Source organism: Oncorhynchus nerka, linkage group LG9a, assembly GCF_034236695.1.
Source record: "Oncorhynchus nerka isolate Pitt River linkage group LG9a, Oner_Uvic_2.0, whole genome shotgun sequence".
In the NCBI taxonomy this organism is placed as follows: Eukaryota; Metazoa; Chordata; class Actinopteri; order Salmoniformes; family Salmonidae; genus Oncorhynchus; species Oncorhynchus nerka.
The window spans coordinates 5,784,642-5,804,962 of NC_088404.1; the positions used below are offsets into that span (position 1 = coordinate 5,784,642).

At 52.5% G+C, this 20,321-nt stretch overlaps 1 protein-coding gene across 1 annotated transcript in view; it reads right to left on the bottom strand.

The window, feature by feature from the left end:
* The window catches only part of LOC115120646 (protogenin B-like), an 84,848-nt gene that overhangs the window by 36,333 nt on the left and 28,194 nt on the right, over positions 1-20,321 (bottom strand). The window contains exon 11 of the mRNA XM_065022249.1: positions 11,063-11,251. Coding sequence (XP_064878321.1) covers positions 11,063-11,251 — 189 coding nt within the window. The remainder of the gene's footprint in view (positions 1-11,062; positions 11,252-20,321) is intronic.

The window sequence follows — 20,321 nt, forward strand, 5'->3', positions numbered from 1 at the left end:
CCTTCTATCTACCCTCCTCCTGACTGCCCCTCCAGCCTTCTATCTACCCTCCTCCTGACTGCCCCTCCAGCCTTCTATCTACCCTCCTCCTGACTGCCCCTCCAGCCTTCTATCTACCCTCCTCCTGACTGCCCCTCCAGCCTTCTATCTACCCTCCTCCTGACTGCCCCTCCAGCCTTCTATCTACCCTCCTCCTGACTGCCCCTCCAGCCTTCTATCTACCCTCCTCCTGACTGCCCCTCCAGCCTTCTATCTACCCTCCTCCTGACTGCCCCTCCAGCCTATCTACCCTCCTCTGACTGCCCCTCCAGCCTTCTATCTACCCTCCTCCTGACTGCCCCTCCAGCCTTCTATCTACCCTCCTCCTGACTGCCCCTCCAGCCTTCTATCTACCCTCCTCCTCTTCTCCTCCAGCCTTCTATCTACCCTCCTCCTGACTGCCCCTCCAGCCCTATCTACCCTCCTCTGACTGCCCCTCCAGCCTTCTATCTACCCTCCTCCTGGACTGCCCCTCCAGCCTTCTATCTACCCTCCTCCTGACTGCCCCTCCAGCCTTCTATCTACCCTCCTCCTGACTGCCCCTCCAGCCTTCTATCTACCCTCCTCCTGACTGCCCCTCCAGCCTTCTATCTACCCTCCTCCTGACTGCCCCTCCAGTCTTCTATCTACCCTCCTCCTGACTGCCCCTCCAGCCTTCTATCTACCCTCCTCCTGACTGCCCTCCAGCCTTCTATCTACCCTCCTCCTGACTGCCCCTCCAGCCTTCTATCTACCCTCCTCCTGACTGCCCTCCAGCCTTCTATCTACCCTCCAGCCTTCTATCTACCCTCCTCCTGACTTCCCCTCCAGCCTTCCTATCTACCCTCCTGCCCCTCCAGCTATCTACCCTCCTCCTGACTGCCCCTCCAGCTTCTATCTACCCTCCTCCTGGCTGCCCCTCCAGCCTTCTATCTACCCTCCTCCTGGCTGCCCCTCCAGCCTTCTATCTACCCTCCAGCCTTCTATCTACCCTCGTCCTGGCTGCCCCTCCAGCCTTCTATCTACCCTCCTCCTGGCTGCCCCTCCAGCCTTCTATCTACCCTCCTCCTGGCTGTCCCTCCAGCCTTCTATCTACCCCTCCAGCCTTCCTATCTACCCTCGTCCTGCCTCCAGCCCCCTCCAGCCTTCTATCTACCCTCCTCCTGACTGCCCCTCCAGCCTTCTATCTACCCTCCTCCTGGCCTCCCCTCCAGCCTTCTATCTACCCTCCTCCTGACTGCCCCTCCAGCCTTTCTATCTACCCTCCTCCTGGCTGCCCCTCCAGCCTTCTATCTACCCTCCTCCTGACTGCCCCTCCAGCCTTCCACCCTCGTCTGGCTGCCCCCTCCCAGCCTTCTATCTACCCTCCAGCCTTCTATCTACCCTCCTCCTGACTGCCCCTCCAGCCTTCTATCTACCCTACTCCTGACTGCCCTCCAGCCTTCTATCTACCCTCCTCTGACTGCCCCTCCAGCCTTCTCTACCCTCTCTGGCTGCCCCTCCAGCCTTCTATCTACCCTCGTCCTGGCTGCCCCTCCAGCCTTCTATCTACCCTCCTCCTGACTGCCCCCTCCAGCCTTCTATCTACCCTCCTCCTGACTGCCCCTCCAGCCTTCTATCTACCCTCCTGCCCCTGCCTTCTACTGCACCCTCCTCCTGGCTGCCCCTCCAGCCTTCTATCTACCCTCGTCCTGGCTGCCCCTCCACCTATCTACCCTCCTCCTGACTGCCCCTCCAGCCTCTATCTACTCCTCTGACTGCCTCCTAGCCTGCTATCACCCTCCAGCCTTCTATCTACCCTCCTCCTCCTCCAGACTGACTGCCCTCCAGCCTTCTATCTACCCTCCTCCTGGCTGCCCCTCCAGCCTTCTATCTACCCCTCCTCCTGGCTGCCCCTCCAGCTACCCTTCTATCTGACCCTCCAGCCTTCTATCTACCCTCCTCCTGACTGCCCCTCCAGCCTTCTATCTACCCTCCTCCTGACTGCCCCTCCAGCCTTCTATCTACCCTCCTCCTGGCTGCCCCTCCAGCCTTCTATCTACCCTCGTCCTGGCTGCCCCTCCAGCCTTCTATCTACCCTCCTCCTGGCTGCCCCTCCAGCCTTCTATCTACCCTCCAGCCTCCTGACTGCCCTCCAGCCTTCTATCTACCCTCCTCCTGACTGCCCCTCCAGCCTTCTATCTGCCCTCCTCCTGGCTGCCCCTCCAGCCTTCTATCTACCCTCCTCCTGACTGCCCTCCAGCCTTCTATCTACCCTCGTCCTGGCTGCCCCTCCAGCCTCCTATCTACCCTCCAGCCTTCTATCTACCCTCCTCCTGACTGCCCCTCCAGCCTTCTATCTACCCTCCTCCTGACTGCCCCTCCAGCCTTCTATCTACCCTGCACTTCTATCTACCCTCCTGACTGCCCCTCCAGCCTTCTATCTACCCTCCTCCTGACTGCCCCTCCAGCCTTCTATCTACCCTCCCTGGCTGCCCCCTCCAGCCTTCTATCTACCCTCGTCCTGGCTGCCCCTCCAGCCTTCTCTACTGCCCCTCCAGCCTTCTATCTACCCTCCTCCTGGCTGCCCCTCCAGCCTTCTATCTACCCTCCTCCTGACTGCCCCTCCAGCCTTCTCTATCTACCTACCCTCCTCCTGACTGCCCCTCCAGCCTTCTATCTACCCTCCTCCTGACTGCCCCTCCAGCCTTCTATCTACCCTCCTCCTGGCTGCCCCTCCAGCCTTCTATCTACCCCCTCCAGCCTTCTATCTACCCTCCTCCTGACCAGCCCCTCCAGCCTTCTATCTACCCTCCTGACTGCCCCTCCAGCCTTCTATCTACCCTCCTCCTGACTGCCCCTCCAGCCTTCTATCTACCTCCTCCTGGCTGCCCCCTACCCCAGCCTTCTATCTACCCTCCTCCTGACTGCCCCTCCAGCCTTCTATCTGCCCTCCTCCTGACTGCCCCTCCAGCCTTCTATCTACCCTCCTCTGACTGCCCCTCCAGCCTTCTATCTACCCTCCTCCTGACTGCCCCTCCAGCCTTCTATCTACCCTCCTCCTGACTGCCCCTCCAGCCTTCTATCTACCCCCTCCTGCCCCTCCAGCCTTCTATCTACCCTCCTCCTGACTTCCCCTCTCCAGCCTGCTTCTATCTACCCTCCTCCTGACCGCCCCTCCAGCCTTCTATCTACCCTCCTCCTGACCGCCCCTCCAGCCCTCTACCCTTCTCCCCTCCAGCCTTCTATCTACCCTCCTCCTGACTGCCCCTCCAGCCTTCTATCTACCCTCCTCCTGACTGCCCCTCCAGCCTTCTATCTACCCTCCTCCTGACTGCCCCTCCAGCCTTCTATCTACCCCTCCTGACTGCCCCTCCAGCCTTCTATCTACCCTCCTCCTGACTGCCCCTCCAGCCTTCTATCTACCCTCCTCCTGACTGCCCCTCCAGCCTTCTATCTACCCTCCTCCTGGCTCCCTCCAGCCTTCTATCTACCCTCCTCCTGACTTCCCTCCAGCCTTCTATCTACCCTCCTCCTGACTGCCCCTCCAGCCTTCCTATCTACCCTCCTCCACTGCCCCTCCAGTCTTCTATCTACCCTCCTCCTGACTGCCCCTCCAGCCTTCTATCTACCCTCCTCCTGACTGCCCTCCAGCCTTCTATCTACCCTCCTCCTGACTGCCCCTCCAGCCTTCTATCTACCCTCCTCCTGACTGCCCCTCCAGCCTTCTATCTACCCTCCTCCTGACTTCCCCCTCCAGCCTTCTATCTACCCTCCTCCTGACTGCCCCTCCAGCCTTCTATCTACCCTCCAGCCTTCTATCTACCCTCCTCCTGACTGCCCCTCCAGCCTTCTATCTACCCTCCTCCTGACTTCCCCTCCAGCCTTCTATCTACCCTCCTCCTGACTGCCCCTCCAGCCTTCTATCTACCCTCCTCCTGACTGCCCTCCAGCCTTCTATCTACCCTCCTCCTGACTGCCCCTCCAGCCTTCTATCTACCCTCCTCCTGACTGCCCTCCAGCCTTCTATCTGCCCTCCTCCTGACTGCCCCTCCAGCCTTCTATCTACCCTCCTCCTGACTGCCTCCAGCCTTCTATCTACCCTCCTCCTGCTGCCCCTCCAGCCTTCTATCTACCCTCCTCCTGACTGCCCCTCCAGTCTTCTATCTACCCTCCTCCTGACTGCCCTCCAGCCTTCTATCTACCCTCCTCCTGACTGCCCCTCCAGCCTTCTATCTACCCTCCTCCTGACTGCCCCTCCAGCCTTCTATCTACCCTCCTCTGACTGCCCCTCCCATCTACCCTCCTGACTGCCCCTCCAGCCTTCTATCTACCCTCCTCCTGACTGCCCCTCCAGCCTTCTACTTCCCCTCCAGCCTTATCTACCCTCCTCCTGACTGCCCCTCCAGCCTTCTATCTACCCTCCTCCTGACTGCCCCTCCAGCCTTCTATCTACCCTCCTCCTGACTGCCCCTCCAGCCTTCTATCTACCCTCCCTCCAGCCCCTCTACCCTTCCTACTGCCCCTCCAGCCTTCTATCTACCCTCCTCCTGACTGCCCCTCCAGCCTTCTATCTACCCTCCTCCTGACTGCCCCTCCAGCCTTCTATCTACCCTCCTCCTGACTGCCCCTCCAGCCTTCTATCTACCCTCCTCCTGGCTGCCCCTCCAGCCTTCTATCTACCCCTCCTCTGACTGCCCCTCCAGCCTTCTATCTACCCTCCTCCTGACTGCCCTCCAGCCTTCTATCTACCCTCCTCCTGGCTGCCCCTCCAGCCTTCTATCTACCCCTCCTCCTGCCTTCTATCTGCCCCTCCAGCCTTCTATCTACTCAGCCTTCTATCTCCTCCTGCCCCTCCACTATCTACCCTCCAGCCTTCTATCTACCCTCCTCCTGACTTCCCCTCCAGCCTTCTATCTACCCCCCTCCTCCTGACTGCCCCTCCAGCCTTCTATCTACCCTCCTCCTGACTGCCCCTCCAGCCTTCTATCTACCCTCGTCCTGGCTGCCCCTCCAGCCTTCTATCTACCCTCCAGCCTTCTATCTACCCTCCCCTGACTGCCCCTCCAGCCTTCTATCTACCCTCCTCCTGACTTCCCCTCCAGCCTTCTATCTACCCTCCAGCCTTCTATCTACCCTCCTCCAGCCTTCTATCTACCCTCCCCTGACTGCCCTCCAGCCTTCTATCTACCCTCCTCCTGACTGCCCCTCCAGCCTTCTATCTGCCCTGCCCCCAGCCTTCTATCTACCCTCCTCCTGACTTCCTCCAGCCTGACTTCTATCTCCTCCCATCTACCCTCCTCCTGACTTGCCCTCCAGCCTTCTATCTACCCTCCTCCTGACTGCCCCTCCAGCCTTCTATCTACCCTCCTCCTGACTGCCCCTCCAGCCTTCTATCTACCCCTCCTGCCTTCCTCCAGCCTTCTATCTGCCCTCCAGCCTTCTATCTACCCTCCTCCTGACTTCCCCTCCAGCCTTCTATCTACCCTCCTCCTGCCCCTCCAGCCTTCTATCTACCCTCCTCCTGACTGCCCCTCCAGCCTTCTATCTACCCTCCTCCTGACTGCCCCTCCAGCCTTCTATCTACCCTCCTCCTGACTGCCCCTCCAGCCTTCTATCTACCCTCCTCCTGACTTCCCTCCTCTGACTTCCACTGACTTCCCCTCCAGCTTCTATCTACCCTCCTCCTGACCCTCCAGCCTTCTACCCTCCTCCTCCTCCTGACTTCCATCTACCCTCTCCTGACCTCCTGACTTCCCTCCAGCCTTCTATCTATCCTGACTTCCTCCAGCCTTCTATCTACCCTCCTCCTGACTTCCCCTCCAGCCTTCTATCTACCCTCCTCCTGACTGCCCCTCCAGCCTTCTATCTACCCTCCTCCTGACTGCCCCTCAGCCTTCTATCTACCCTCCTCCTGACTGCCCCTCCAGCCTTCCTATCTACCCTCCCTGACTTCCCTCCAGCCTTCTATCTACCCTCCTCCTGACTGCCCCTCCAGCCTTCTATCTACCCTCCTCCTGACTGCCCCTCCAGCCTTCTATCTACCCTCCTCCTGGCCTCCCCTCCAGCCTTCTATCTACCCTCCTCCTGACTGCCCCTCCAGCCTTCTATCTACCCTCCTCCTGACTGCCCCTCCAGCCTTCTATCTACCCTCCTCCTGACTGCCCCTCCAGCCTTCTATCTACCCTCCCTGACTGCCCTCCAGCCTTCTATCTACCCTCCCTGACTGCCCCTCCAGCCTTCTATCTACCCTCAGGCTTCTATCTGCCCCTGTCCTGGCTGCCCCTCCAGCCTTCTATCTGCCCTCCTCCTGACTGCCCCTCCAGCCTTCTATCTACCCTCCTCCTGACTGCCCCTCCAGCCTTCTATCTACCCTCCTCCTGGCTGCCCCTCCAGCCTTCTATCTACCCTCCTCCTGGCTGCCTTCTATCAGCCCTTCCTGATCTACCCTCCAGGCTTCTATCTACCCTCGTCCTGACTGCCCCTCCAGCCTTCTATCTACCCTCCTCCTGACTGCCCCTCCAGCCTTCTATCTACCCTCCTCCTGACTTCCCCTCCAGCCTTCTATCTACCCTCCTCCTGACCAGCCTTCTATCTACCCTCTCCTGACTGCCCCTCCAGTCTTCTATCTACCCTCCTCCTGACTGCCCCTCCAGCCTATCTTCCTCCTGACTTCCCTCCAGCCTTCTATCTACCCTCCTCCTGACTTCCACTCCAGCCTTCTATCTACCCTCCTCCTGACTTCCTCCAGCCTTCTATCTACCCTCCTCCTGACCGCCCCTCCAGCCTTCTATCTACCCTCCTCCTGACTTCTCCTCCAGCCTTCTATCTACCCTCCTCCTGACTTCCACTCCAGCCTTCTATCTACCCTCCTTCTGACTTCCACTCCAGCCTTCTATCTACCCTCCTCCTGACTTCCATCTACCCTCCTCCTGACTTCCCCTCCAGCCTTCTATCTACCCTCCTCCTGACTGCCCCTCCAGCCTTCTATCTACCCTCCTCCTGACTGCCCCTCCAGCCTTCTATCTACCCTCCTCCTGACTGCCCCTCCAGCCTTCTATCTACCCTCCTCCTGACTGCCCCTCCAGCCTTCTATCTACCCTCCTCCTGTCTGCCCCTCCAGCCTCTATCTACCCTCCTCCTGTCTGCCCCTCCAGCCCACTATCTACCCTCCACCTTAGACAGATGTAGTATATACCATAGAAAGGGCTGTCCACTCAAATGACCCTTTCAATTTGGACACATATACACTGAGGGTACAAAACATTAAGAACACCTGCTCTCTCCATGACATAGACTGACCTGGTGAATACAGGTGAAAGCTATGATGCCTTATTGATGTCACTTGTTAAATCCACTTCAATCAGTGTAGATGAAGGGGAGGAGACATGTAGATGAAGGGGAGGAGACATGTAGATGAAGGGGAGGAGACATGTAGATGAAGGGGAGGAGACGGGTTAAAGTAGGATTTTTAAGCCCTGAGACATTTTTTATTTTTTACCTTTATTTAACCAGGCAAGTCAGTTAAGAACAAATTCTTATTTTCAATGACGGCCTAGGAACAGTGGGTTAACTGCCTGTTCAGGGGCAGAACGACAGATTTGTACCTTGTCAGTTCAGGGATTTGAACTTGCAACATTTCGGGTACTAGTCCAACACTCTAACCACTAAACACTAGGCTACCCTGCCGCCCCATACACATGGATTGTGTGTGTGTGCCATTCAGAGGGTGAATGGGCAACACAACATATTGAAGTGCCTTTGAACAGGGATATGGTAGTAGGTGACAGGTGCACTGGTTTTGAATGTGTCAAGAACTGCAACGCTGCTGGTTTTTTCACGCTCAACAGTTTCCTGTGTGTATCAAGAATAGTCCACCACCCAAAGGACATCCAGCCAACTTGACACCACTGTGGGAAGCATTGGGATCGACATGGGCCAGCATCCCTGTGGAAGCATTGGAGTCAACATGGGCCAGCATCCCTGTGGAAGCATTGGAGTCAACATGGGGCAGCATCCCTGTGGAAGCATTGGAGTCAACATGGGGCAGCATCCCTGTGGAAGCATTGGAGTCAACATGGGGCAGCATCCCTGTGGAAGCATTGGAGTCAACATGGGCCAGCATCCCTGTGGAAGCATTGGAGTCAACATGGGCCAGCATCCCTATGGAAGCATTGGAGTCAACATGGGGCAGCATCACTGTGGAAGCATTGGAGTCAACATGGGACAGCATCCCTGTGGAAGCATTGGAGTCAACATGGGCCATGGGCCTGTGGAAGCATTGGAGTCAACATGGGGCAGCATCACCGTGGAAGCATTGGAGTCAACATGGGCCAGCATCCCTGTGGAAGCATTGGAGTCAACATGGGCCAGCATCCCTGTGGAAGCATTGGAGTCAACATGGGCCAGCATCCCTGTGGAAGCATTGGAGTCAACATGGACCAGCATCCCTGTGGAAGCATTGGAGTCAACATGGGGCAGCATCACTGTGGAACGCCTTCGACACCTTGTAGAGTCCAACGCCCTGTAGAATTGAGGCTGTTCTGAGGGCAATGGGGGAGGCAACTCAATATTAAGAAGGTGTTCCTAATGTTTTGTGCACTCAGTGTATCGAGAGGGTGTACTGACTGGACAGCCCCTGTCTTTACCCTTCAATTTGGAGGCATATATAGAAAGGATTGTCCACCCTACTGCCACTATCTTACCCTTCAACATCTATAAACTTCCTTCTAGATAAATCTATAAACTTCCTTCTATATAAATCTATAAACGTCCTTCTAGATAAATCTATAAACGTCCTAGATAAATCTATAAACTTCCTTCTAGATAAATCTATAAACTTCCTTCTAGATAAATCTATAAACTTCCTTCAAGATAAATCTATAAACTTCCTTCTAGATAAATCTATAAACTTCCTTCTAGATAAATCTATAAACTTCCTTCTAGATAAATCTATAAACTTCCTTCAAGATAAATCTATAAACTTCCTTCTAGATAAATCTATAAACGTCCTAGATAAATCTATAAACTTCCTTCAAGATAAATCTATAAACTTCCTTCAAGATAAATCTATAAACTTCCTTCTAGATAAATCCTTTAACTGTTAAAAGCCTAGATTGTATCTGACAGGGGCGGCAGGTAGAGAGATTTACAGTAGTGAGTCATTTAGCAGACTCTAATCCACTACAGTAGTGAGTCATTTAGCAGACACTCTTATCCAGAGAGACTTACAGTAGTGAGTCATTTAGCAGACTCTCTAATCCACTACAGTAGTGAGTCATTTAGCAGACTCTCTTATCCACTACAGTAGTGAGTCATTTAGCAGACTCTCTTATCCAGAGAGACTTACAGTAGTGAGTCATTTAGCAGACACTCTTATCCAGAGAGACTTACAGTAGTGAGTCATTTAGCAGACTCTAATCCACTACAGTAGTGAGTCATTTAGCAGACTCTCTAATCCACTACAGTAGTGAGTCATTTAGCAGACTCTCTAATCCACTACAGTAGTGAGTCATTTAGCAGACTCTCTTATCCAGAGAGACTTACAGTAGTGAGTCATTTAGCAGACACTCTTATCCACTACAGTAGTGAGTCATTTAGCAGACTCTCTTATCCAGAGAGACTTACAGTAGTGAGTCATTTAGCAGACACTCTTATCCAGAGTCACTACAGTAGTGAGTCATTTAGCAGACTCTCTAATCCACTACAGGAGTGAGTCATTTAGCAGACTCTCTTATCCAGAGACACTACAGTAGTGAGTCATTTAGCAGACTCTCTAATCCACTACAGTAGTGAGTCATTTAGCAGACTCTCTAATCCACGACAGTAGTGAGTCATTTAGCAGACTCTCTTATCCAGAGAGACTTACAGTAGTGAGTCATTTAGCAGACTCTTATCCAGAGTCACTACAGTAGTGAGTCATTTAGCAGACTCTCTTATCCAGAGAGACTTACAGTAGTGAGTCATTTAGCAGACTCTCTAATCCACTACAGTAGTGAGTCATTTAGCAGACTCTCTTATCCACTACAGTAGTGAGTCATTTAGCAGACTCTCTAATCCACTACAGTAGTGAGTCATTTAGCAGACTCTCTTATCCAGAGTCACTACAGTAGTGAGTCATTTAGCAGACTCTCTTATCCAGAGAGACTTACAGTAGTGAGTCATTTAGCAGACTCTCTAATCCACTACAGTAGTGAGTCATTTAGCAGACTCTCTAATCCACTACAGTAGTGTTTAGCAGACTCTCTTATCCACTACAGTAGTGAGTCATTTAGCAGACTCTCTGAGGCAGGTATAGGTATAGATTGGGTATATGTGGGTATAGATATAGATTGGGTACAGGTGGGTATAGGTGGGTATAGATATAGATTGGGTACAGGTGGGTATAGATTGGGTATAGATATAGATTGGGTACAGGTGGGTATAGATTGGGTATAGGTGGGTATAGATATAGATTGGGTACAGGTGGGTATAGATTGGGTATAGGTGGGTATAGATATACATTGGGTACAGGTGGGTATTGATTGGGTATAGGCAGGTATAGGTATAGATTGGGTATATGCGGGTATAGATATAGATTGGGTATAGGCAGGTATAGATTGGGTATAGGCAGGGTATAGGTGTGTATAGGTATAGATTGGGTATAGATTGGGTATAGGTATAGATTGGGGGTATAGATTGGGTATAGGTATAGAATCTATACTTATACCCAATCTATACCTATACCCGCTTGTACCCAATCTATACCCACTTGTACCCAATCTATACCCACTTGTACCCAATCTATACCTATACCCAATCTATATCTATACTCACCTGTACTCAATCTATATCTATACCCACCTATATCCAATCTATATCTATACCCACCTATACCCAATCTATATCTATACCCGCCTATACCCAATCTATACCCACCTATACCCAATCTATACCTATACCCAATATATACCTATACCCACTTAAACCCAATCTATACCCAATCTATCCCCAAATCTATATCTATACCCGCCTATACCCAATCTATACCTATACCCAATCTATACCTACTGTAACTATCACTCACCCAGGCCACTGATGGTGTATTCTGTGTCCTCCGGCTGGAGCTGGATGGAGGGCTGTTCTGGTTGGCCCTCCTCATGGTAACAGAGCCGGTAACCCTGGACGACCACGGAGCCTGGAGATGGCTGCCATCGAACCAAGATGGTGGTGCAGTTGAGAGGCTCCAGTTGCTGCAGCAGTGGGGCAGGTGGCACTGTGGGGACACAGGAAGGAGAGTCAGTACTAAGAGGATGATGAAGGACACAGGAAGGAGAGTCAGTACTAAGAGGATGATGGACACAGGAAGGAGAGTCGGTACGAAGAGGATGATGAAGGACACAGGAAGGAGAGTCGGTACGAAGAGGATGATGAAGGAGACAGGAAGGAGAGTCGGTACGAAGAGGATGATGAAGGAGACAGGAAGGAGAGTCGGTACGAAGAGGATGATTAAGGAAGAAGAGGATGATGAAGGACACAGGAAGGAGAGTCAGTGCGAAGAGGATGATGAAGGACACAGGAAGGAGAGAAGAGGATGATGAAGGAAGAGTCGGTACGAAGAGGATGATGAAGGACACAGGAAGGAGAGTCGGTACGAAGAGGATGATGAAGGACACAGGAAGGAGAGTCGGTATGAAGAGGATGATGAAGGACACAGGAAGGAGAGTCGGTATGAAGAGGATGATGAAGGACACAGGAAGGAGAGTCGGTATGAAGAGGATGATGAAGGACAGGAAGGAGAGTCGGTACGAAGAGGATGATGAAGGACATAGGAAGGAGAGTCGGTATGAAGAGGATGATGAAGGACACAGGAAGGAGAGTCAGTATGAAGAGGATGATGAAGGACACAGGAAGGAGAGTCGGTACGAAGAGGATGATGAAGGACACAGGAAGGAGAGTCGGCATGAAGAGGATGATGAAGGACAGAGGAAGGAGAGTGGGCATGAAGAGGATGATGAAGGACACAGGAAGGAGAGTGGGCATGAAGAGGATGATGAAGAACACAGGAAGGAGAGTCGGCATGAAGAGGATGATGAAGGACAGAGGAAGGAGAGTCGGCATGAAGAGGATGATGAAGGACACAGGAAGGAGAGTCGGCATGAAGAGGATGATGAAGGACACAGGAAGGAGAGCAGGGAGGAAGAGGATGATGAAGGAGACAGGAAGGAGAGTCGGTATGAAGAGGATGATGAAGGACACAGGAAGGAGAGCAGGGAAAGAGGTCTGATGAAGGAGACTTAAGGAAGGAGAGTCGGTACTAAGAGGATGATGAAGGACACAGGAAGGAGAGTCGGTACGAACCCGGGAGGATGATGAAGACAGAGGAAGGAGAGTCGGTACTAAGAGGATGATGAAGGACACAGGAAGGAGAGTCGGTACGAAGAGGATGATGAAGGACAGAGGAAGGAGAGTCGGCATGAAGAGGATGATGAAGGACAGAGGAAGGAGAGTCGGCATGAAGAGGATGATGAAGGACACAGGAAGGAGAGTGGGCATGAAGAGGATGATGAAGAACACAGGAAGGAGAGTCGGCATGAAGAGGATGATGAAGGACAGAGGAAGGAGAGTCGGCATGAAGAGGATGATGAAGGACACAGGAAGGAGAGTCGGCATGAAGAGGATGATGAAGGACACAGGAAGGAGAGCAGGGAGGAAGAGGATGATGGAGACAGGAAGGAGAGTCGGTATGAAGAGGATGATGAAGGACACAGTGTCAGGACCCGGTTACGAACCCGGGTCTCCGGAGTGAGAAACAGTCACTTAACCAACTGAGCCACGAATAGTCGGCAGAACCCAGAAGATGAGGCAGACACAGCAGTACTTGAGACTGTGTATTTAATGTAGTAAAAAGTGAAGTCCTTCAGGAACACATGTAACTCCACAACCTCAAAAGGAATTCCACAAGAACAAAAGTAATCCTCCAAGACAAAAAAGGTAAATCCACAAGGTGGTAGGTATAGCACAAAAAGCCTCAAAAGATACTCAAAAAATAAATAAACAAGAACAAAAAACAGAATTCCACAAGAGCATCCACCGGGATCAACAAGAGTTAACAGAATACTAGGGCTGGGTGCTAACATACAAACACAGAGCAAAGGACTGAGGAAAACAAAGGGTTTAAATACAATCAGGGGAAACGAGGCACAGGTGCAAATAATAATGGGGATCAAGGGAAAACAAAAGGTCAAAAGGCACAATGGGGGCATCTAGTGACCAAAAACCGGAACAACCCTGGCCAAATCCTGACAGAATCCCCCCTAGGAACGGCTCCTGACGTTCCTACCAGCTCTCTCAGGGTGGAGAGCCCTGAACTGACGAATGAGGTCAGGGTCCAGTATATCTTTGGCAGGAACCCAGGAGCGCTCCTCGGGACCGTAGCCTTCCCAGTCCACCAGATACTGCCAGGACCGCTGCACCCGGCGGGAATCCAGTATCCGATGGACGGTATAAGCCGGCTGGCCTCCAATGACACGAGGCGGAGGGGGAGGTCTGTCTGCCGGGACAAGGGGAGAAAAACAACAGGTTTTAATAAGGAAATGTGAAACGTGGGATTAATCTTAAGGGATCTGGGTAAGTGTAGGCGATAAGAAACTGGGTTAACTCTCCTGGCAACCTTAAAGGACCGATGTATTTTTGGGACAGCTTGCGAGACTCCACCCGTAGTGGTAAGTCTCTTGTGGAGAGCCAGACTCTCTGGCCGGGGCGCAGGGTAGGCCCGGGACGGCGACGTCTGTTGGCTTGTTGTTGGTACCTCTGTGAGGAACGCATAAGATTAAGACGGGTCTTCCTCCACATAAGCCGACAGCGTCTGACGAACTTCAAGGCTGAAGGCACTCTGACTTCTGCCTCCTGGTCCGGGAACAATGGAGGGCATAGCCAAACTGACACTTGTGCGGGGACATACCAGTGGAGGAGGAGCGCAAGGTGTTGTGCGCGTATTCGGCCCAAACAATGAAGGACGACCATGTGGACGGGTTGTTACGAGTCATACATCGGAGGGTGGCTTCCAGCTCTTGATTCATCCCTCTGTTTGGCCGTTGGACTCCGGATGGTACCCTGAAGATAGACTGGCAGAAGTACCCATGAGTTGGCAGAAGGCCTTCCAAAACCTTGAGGCGAACTGGGGACCTCTGTCAGAAACCATATCTTGAGGAATGCCGAAGACTCGGAACACATGATTAATTACCAACTCAGCCGTCTCCTTGGCAGAAGGTAACTTAGTCAGAGGGACGAACCTGGCCGCCTTTGAAAACCTGTCGATTATGACTAGGATAGTAGTATTGCCATGGGATGGAGGAAGGCCAGTAAAAAGTCCAACGAGATATGGGACCAGGGTCTGTGGGGAATAGGTAAAGGGTGAAGGAGTCCTTGAGGGCGGAGGTGAGAAGATTTGCCCTGGCAGCACACGGGGCAGGCATTGACGAAAGAGGCAACGTCTTCTCTTATGGTAGGCCACCAGAACTTACGCTGGATGAACTCCAAGGTGCGACCTACGCCCGGTTGACAGGTGAGGCGAGAGGAGTGCCCCCACAGAAGGACCTGAGTCCTCACTGCCTTGGGGACAAACAACCGATTGGCAGGACCCCCTTTCGGGTCCGGTTCGATAGCTTGAGCTCGTCTCACGGTATCCTCAACTTGCCACGAAATCGGAGCCACAATCTTAGCAGCAGGAAGGACAGGCATGTCCGTGTCATCTCGAATGGCAGGAGCGTAGACTCGGGACAGGGCATCCGGTTTGAGATTCTTCGACCCGGGCCGATAGGTGAGGATAAACTGGAATCGATTGAAGAAAAGAGACCATCTAGCTTGTCTAGAGTTCAACCGCTTCGCCTGCTGGATATACTCCAGATTTTTGTGGTCCGTAAGCACTTGAAACGGGTGAGAAGCCCCTCGAGCCAGTGTCTCCATTCCTTCAATGCCATCTTAACCGCTAGGAGTTCACGATCCCCCACATCGTAGTTCCTCTCAGCCGGGGTAAGCCGGTGTGAGAAGAAAGCGCACGGATGAAGCTTCTTGTCTTCACCCCTCTGACACAGGACAGCTCCAACACCAACCTCTGAGGCGTCTACCTCCACCACAAACGGTTCATCCGTAGTCGGTAGTATCAGGATGGGAGCAGAGAGGACGCGCTGCTTGAGTCCTTGGAAGGCCGTCTCAGCTTCTCTTCCCCACAAAACCTTGCATTGCCACCCTTGGTTAAAGCTGAGAGAGGGGCTGCCACCAAGCTGAAGTTCTTGATGAACTTGCGGTAAAAGTTTGTGAAGCCCAGGAAACGCTGAACTTCCTTAACGGATTTGGGGTGGGCCAATCCGCTACCGCCCCTACCTTCCTGGGGTCCATTTGGACTCGACCGGGTTCCACTACAAATCCCAGGAATTGTACTCGGGATGAATGGAATTCACATTTTTCCGGCTTAACGTACAGATGGCTGTCTAGGAGGCGTTTGAGTACTTGTCTGACATGCTTTGTGTGTTCTTGAAGAGAGCTCGAAAAGATGAGGATGTCATCCAAGTAAACAAACACAAATATGTTAAGCATATCCCTAAGCACATCGTTTATGAGCGCTTGGAACACCGCTGGGGCGTTGGTCAGGCCGAAGGGCATCACCAAGTATTCATAGTGACCAGTAGGCGTGTTGAACGCGGTCTTCCACTCGTCACCAGGTCTGATCCGCACAAGATGGTATGCGTTCCGCAGGTCAAGCTTAGTGAAAACAACTGCTTCCTGGAGCAGCTCGAAGGCTGTGGCCATAAGGGGTAGCGGGTAACGGTTACGGATGGTTATGGCATTGAGTCCCCGGTAGTCGATGCAAGGACGTAATCCACCGTCTTTCTTGGCCACAAAGAAAAACCCTGCTCCCGCCGGGGAGGTGGATGGACGCATGAGGCCTGCTTCCAGAGCGTCCTTGATGTAGGTATCCATAGCAGCTCGTTTGGGTGGAGATAGGGAAAAGATCCGACGCCTGGGGGACAAGTGCCCGGAAACAGTTCGATGGGGCAATCATAAGATCTATGGGGTGGTAGCATGGTGGCCCTCTGTTTGCTAAATACCAGTTTGAGGTCATGGTAACACTCGGGAACTCGGGTCAGGTCGATGGATTCTAAAGACTCGGGAGTAGAACTCGGGGAATTCGGGAAAATACATGTAGCTTGGCACGTAGGACCCCACTGCTTGATAGTGCCCACAGACCAGTCGATGTGAGGGTTATGGCTGTGAAGCCAGGGGTATCCAAGGACGAGAGGGAACTCGGAACAGGAGATCAAATGAAAGTTCATCAATTCCTTGTGTTGTGAAACTGAAAGTCGCAAGGAGGTAGTGACATGAGTGACAAGTCCAGATCCCAAAGGGCTTCCATCCAATGTAGTAACCCTCATGGGGTCACTTAGAGGTTCAAAGGGAACGCCATTCTCCTTCGCCCAGACACCATCCATGAAGTTACCTGCGGCTCCAGAGTCTACCAAGGCTTGAAGGTGAAGCTTGTGGTTGTCCCAGGAAAGGGTGACTGGAATGAGCAGACGGGAGTTGGACGGATGGGAGGAGGTTATCTTTCCCGTTACAGTTCCCCCGGTCTGTACGGGACAGAGCGTTTCCCTGGAGCCCGGGACACGTGGAACGGAAATGGCCCGGTTTGCAGCAATATAGACAGCGTCGCTCCCTCATCCGGCGGTCTCTCTCAGCCTGGGAGATGCGTCCAATCTGCATGGGTTCCAGTGGAGCCAGCGAGGATAAAGGTGGGGACTCGGAGCTGGGACTGATAGGGGCTAGAGGTCTACGGTTGAGTTCTCTCTCTCTCAGACGCTGGTCAATGCGTGAGGCCAACTTGATCAGGGACTCGAGATTGTCCGGTGGTTCCCGAGTGGCCAGTTCATCTTGGATAGTGTCGGAAAGGCCTTTCAGAAAGCACACAGTGAGCGCCTCGTTGTTCCAACCACTCGCTGCTGCCACCGTGCGGAACTGGATGGCATAGTCCGTCACGCTGCGCCGACCTTGGTGGAGAGTCAGGAGCTGTTTGGCTGAGTCAGGACCACTGCTTGGGCCTTGAAACACTCGTTTGAATTCCTCAACAAAGGCAGAGTAGCTGGCACAGCAGGAACTATAGGCATCCCACACAGCAGTAGCCCAGTCCAGGGCTTTTTCCGACAGCAGGGTGATGATATATGCGATCTTAGACCGGTCGGTGGGGAACGACGAGGGTTGCAGCTCGAAGGAGAGAGAACATTGGGTGAGAAACCCTTTACAAGCACTTGGATCACCTGAGAACCGTTGGGGAGGTGGAAGACGAGGTTCAGCCAGAGGGTTAACTGCCATGGGTACGTGAATCTGAGGTACTGGGACGGGAACTGTTGCCGAGGTAAGTCGATCAGATATCTGCTTTATGGAAGTCAGCATCTCCGACAGAAGATGAGAATGTCTAGCCATTAAGGCCTCTTGCTGAACCAGGGCGGCTTCGTGGCGTTGGACAGTCTCCTGGTGCTGGGACAGCATGGCAACAAGGTCCTGGGAACTGGCTGCCTCTGGGTTCATTTTTGGCTCTGTGTTTCTGTCAGGACCCGGTTACGAACCTGGGTCTCCGGAGTAAGAAACAGTCACTTAACCAACTGAGCCACGAATAGTCGGCAGAACCCAGAAGATGAGGCAGACACAGCAGTACTTGAGACTGTGTATTTAATGTAGTAAAAAGTGAAGTCCTTCAGGAACACATGTAACTCCACAACCTCAAAAGGAATTCCACAAGAACAAAGGTAATCCTCCAAGACAAAAAAGGTAAATCCACAAGGTGGTAGGTAATAGCACAAAAAGCCTCAAAAGATACTCAAAAAATAAATAAACAAGAACAAAAAACAGAATTCCACAAGAGCATCCACCGGGATCAACAAGAGTTAACAGAATACTAGGGCTGGGTGCTAACATGCAAAGGACTGAGGAAAACAAAGGGTTTAAATACAATCAGGGGAAACGAGGCACAGGTGCAAATAATAATGGGGATCAAGGGAAAACAAAAGGTCAAAAGGCACAATGGGGGCATCTAGTGACCAAAAACCGGAACAACCCTGGCCAAATCCTGACACACAGGAAGGAGAGTCGGTACGAAGAGGATGATGAAGGACAGAGGAAGGAGAGTCGGTATGAAGAGGATGATGAAGGACACAGGAAGGAGAGTCGGTATGAAGAGGATGATGAAGAACACAGGAAGGAGAGTCGGTATGAAGAGGATGATGAAGGACACCGGAAGGAGAGTCGGCATGAAGAGGATGATTAAGGAAACAGGAAGGAGAGTCGGTATGAAGAGGATGATGAAGGACACAGGAAGGAGAGTCGGTACTAAGAGGATGATGAAGGACACAGGAAGGAGAGTCGGTATGAAGAGGATGATGAAGGACACAGGAAGGAGAGTCGGTACTAAGAGGATGATGAAGGACACAGGAAGGAGAGTCGGCATGAAGAGGATGATGAAGGACACAGGAAGGAGAGTCGGTATGAAGAGGATGATGAAGGACACAGGAAGGAGAGTCGGTATGAAGAGGATGATGAAGGACACAGGAAGGAGAGTCGGTACGAAGAGGATGATGAAGGACAGAGGAAGGAGAGTCGGTATGAAGAGGATGATGAAGGACAGAGGAAGGAGAGTCGGTACTAAGAGGATGATGAAGGACACAGGAAGGAGAGTCGGTACGAAGAGGATGATGAAGGACACAGGAAGGAGAGTCGGTACGAAGAGGATGATTAAGGAAACAGGAAGGAGAGTCAGTACTAAGAGGATGATGAAGGACACAGGAAGGAGAGTCAGTACTAAGAGGATGATGAAGGACACAGGAAGGAGAGTCGGTACGAAGAGGATGATGAAGGACACAGGAAGGAGAGTCGGTACGAAGAGGATGATGAAGGACACAGGAAGGAGAGTCGGTAAGAAGAGGATGATGAAGGACACAGGAAGGAGAGTCGGTACGAAGAGGATGATGAAGGACACAGGAAGGAGAGTCGGTACGAAGAGGATGATGAAGGACACAGGAAGGAGAGTCGGCACGAAGAGGATGATGAAGGAGACAGGAAGGAGAGTCGGTACGAAGAGGATGATGAAGGACACAGGAAGGAGAGTCGGTACGAAGAGGATGATGAAGGAGACAGGAAGGAGAGTCGGTACGAAGAGGATGATGAAGGACACAGGAAGGAGAGTCGGTATGAAGAGGATGATGAAGGACACAGGAAGGAGAGTCGGCGAAGAGGATGATGAAGAGGATGATGAAGAGACAGGAAGGAGAGTCGGTATGAAGAGGATGATGAAGGACACAGGAAGGAGAGTCGGTACGAAGAGGATGATGAAGGACACAGGAAGGAGAGTCGGTACGAAGAGGATGATGAAGGACACAGGAAGGAGAGTCGGCAAGAAGAGGATGATGAAGGACACAGGAAGGAGAGTCGGCATGAAGAGGATGATGAAGGACACAGGAAGGAGAGTCGGCATGAAGAGGATGATGAAGGACAGAGGAAGGAGAGTCGGCATGAAGAGGATGATGAAGGACACAGGAAGGAGAGTCGGCATGAAGAGGATGATGAAGAACACAGGAAGGAGAGTCGGCATGAAGAGGATGATGAAGGACAGAGGAAGGAGAGTCGGCATGAAGAGGATGATGAAGGACACAGGAAGGAGAGTCGGCATGAAGAGGATGATGAAGGACACAGGAAGGAGAGCAGGGAGGAAGAGGATGATGAAGGACACAGGAAGGAGAGTCGGTATGAAGAGGATGATGAAGAACACAGGAAGGAGAGTCGGTATGAAGAGGATGATGAAGGACACCGGAAGGAGAGTCGGTACGAAGAGGATGATGAGGGACACAGGAAGGAGAGTCGGTACGAAGAGGATGATGAAGGACACAGGAAGGAGAGTCGGCACGAAGAGGATGATGAAGGAGACAGGAAGGAGAGTCGGTACGAAGAGGATGATGAAGGACACAGGAAGGAGAGTCGGTATGAAGAGGATGATGAAGGAGACAGGAAGGAGAGTCGGTACGAAGAGGATGATGAAGGACACAGGAAGGAGAGTCGGTACGAAGAGGATGATGAAGGTCACAGGAAGGAGAGTCGGCATGAAGAGGATGATGAAGGACAGAGGAAGGAGAGTCTGCATGAAGAGGATGATGAAGGACACAGGAAGGAGAGTCGGCATGAAGAGGATGATGAAGAACACAGGAAGGAGAGTCGGCATGAAGAGGATGATGAAGGACAGAGGAAGGAGAGTCGGCATGAAGAGGATGATGAAGGACACAGGAAGGAGAGCAGGGAGGAAG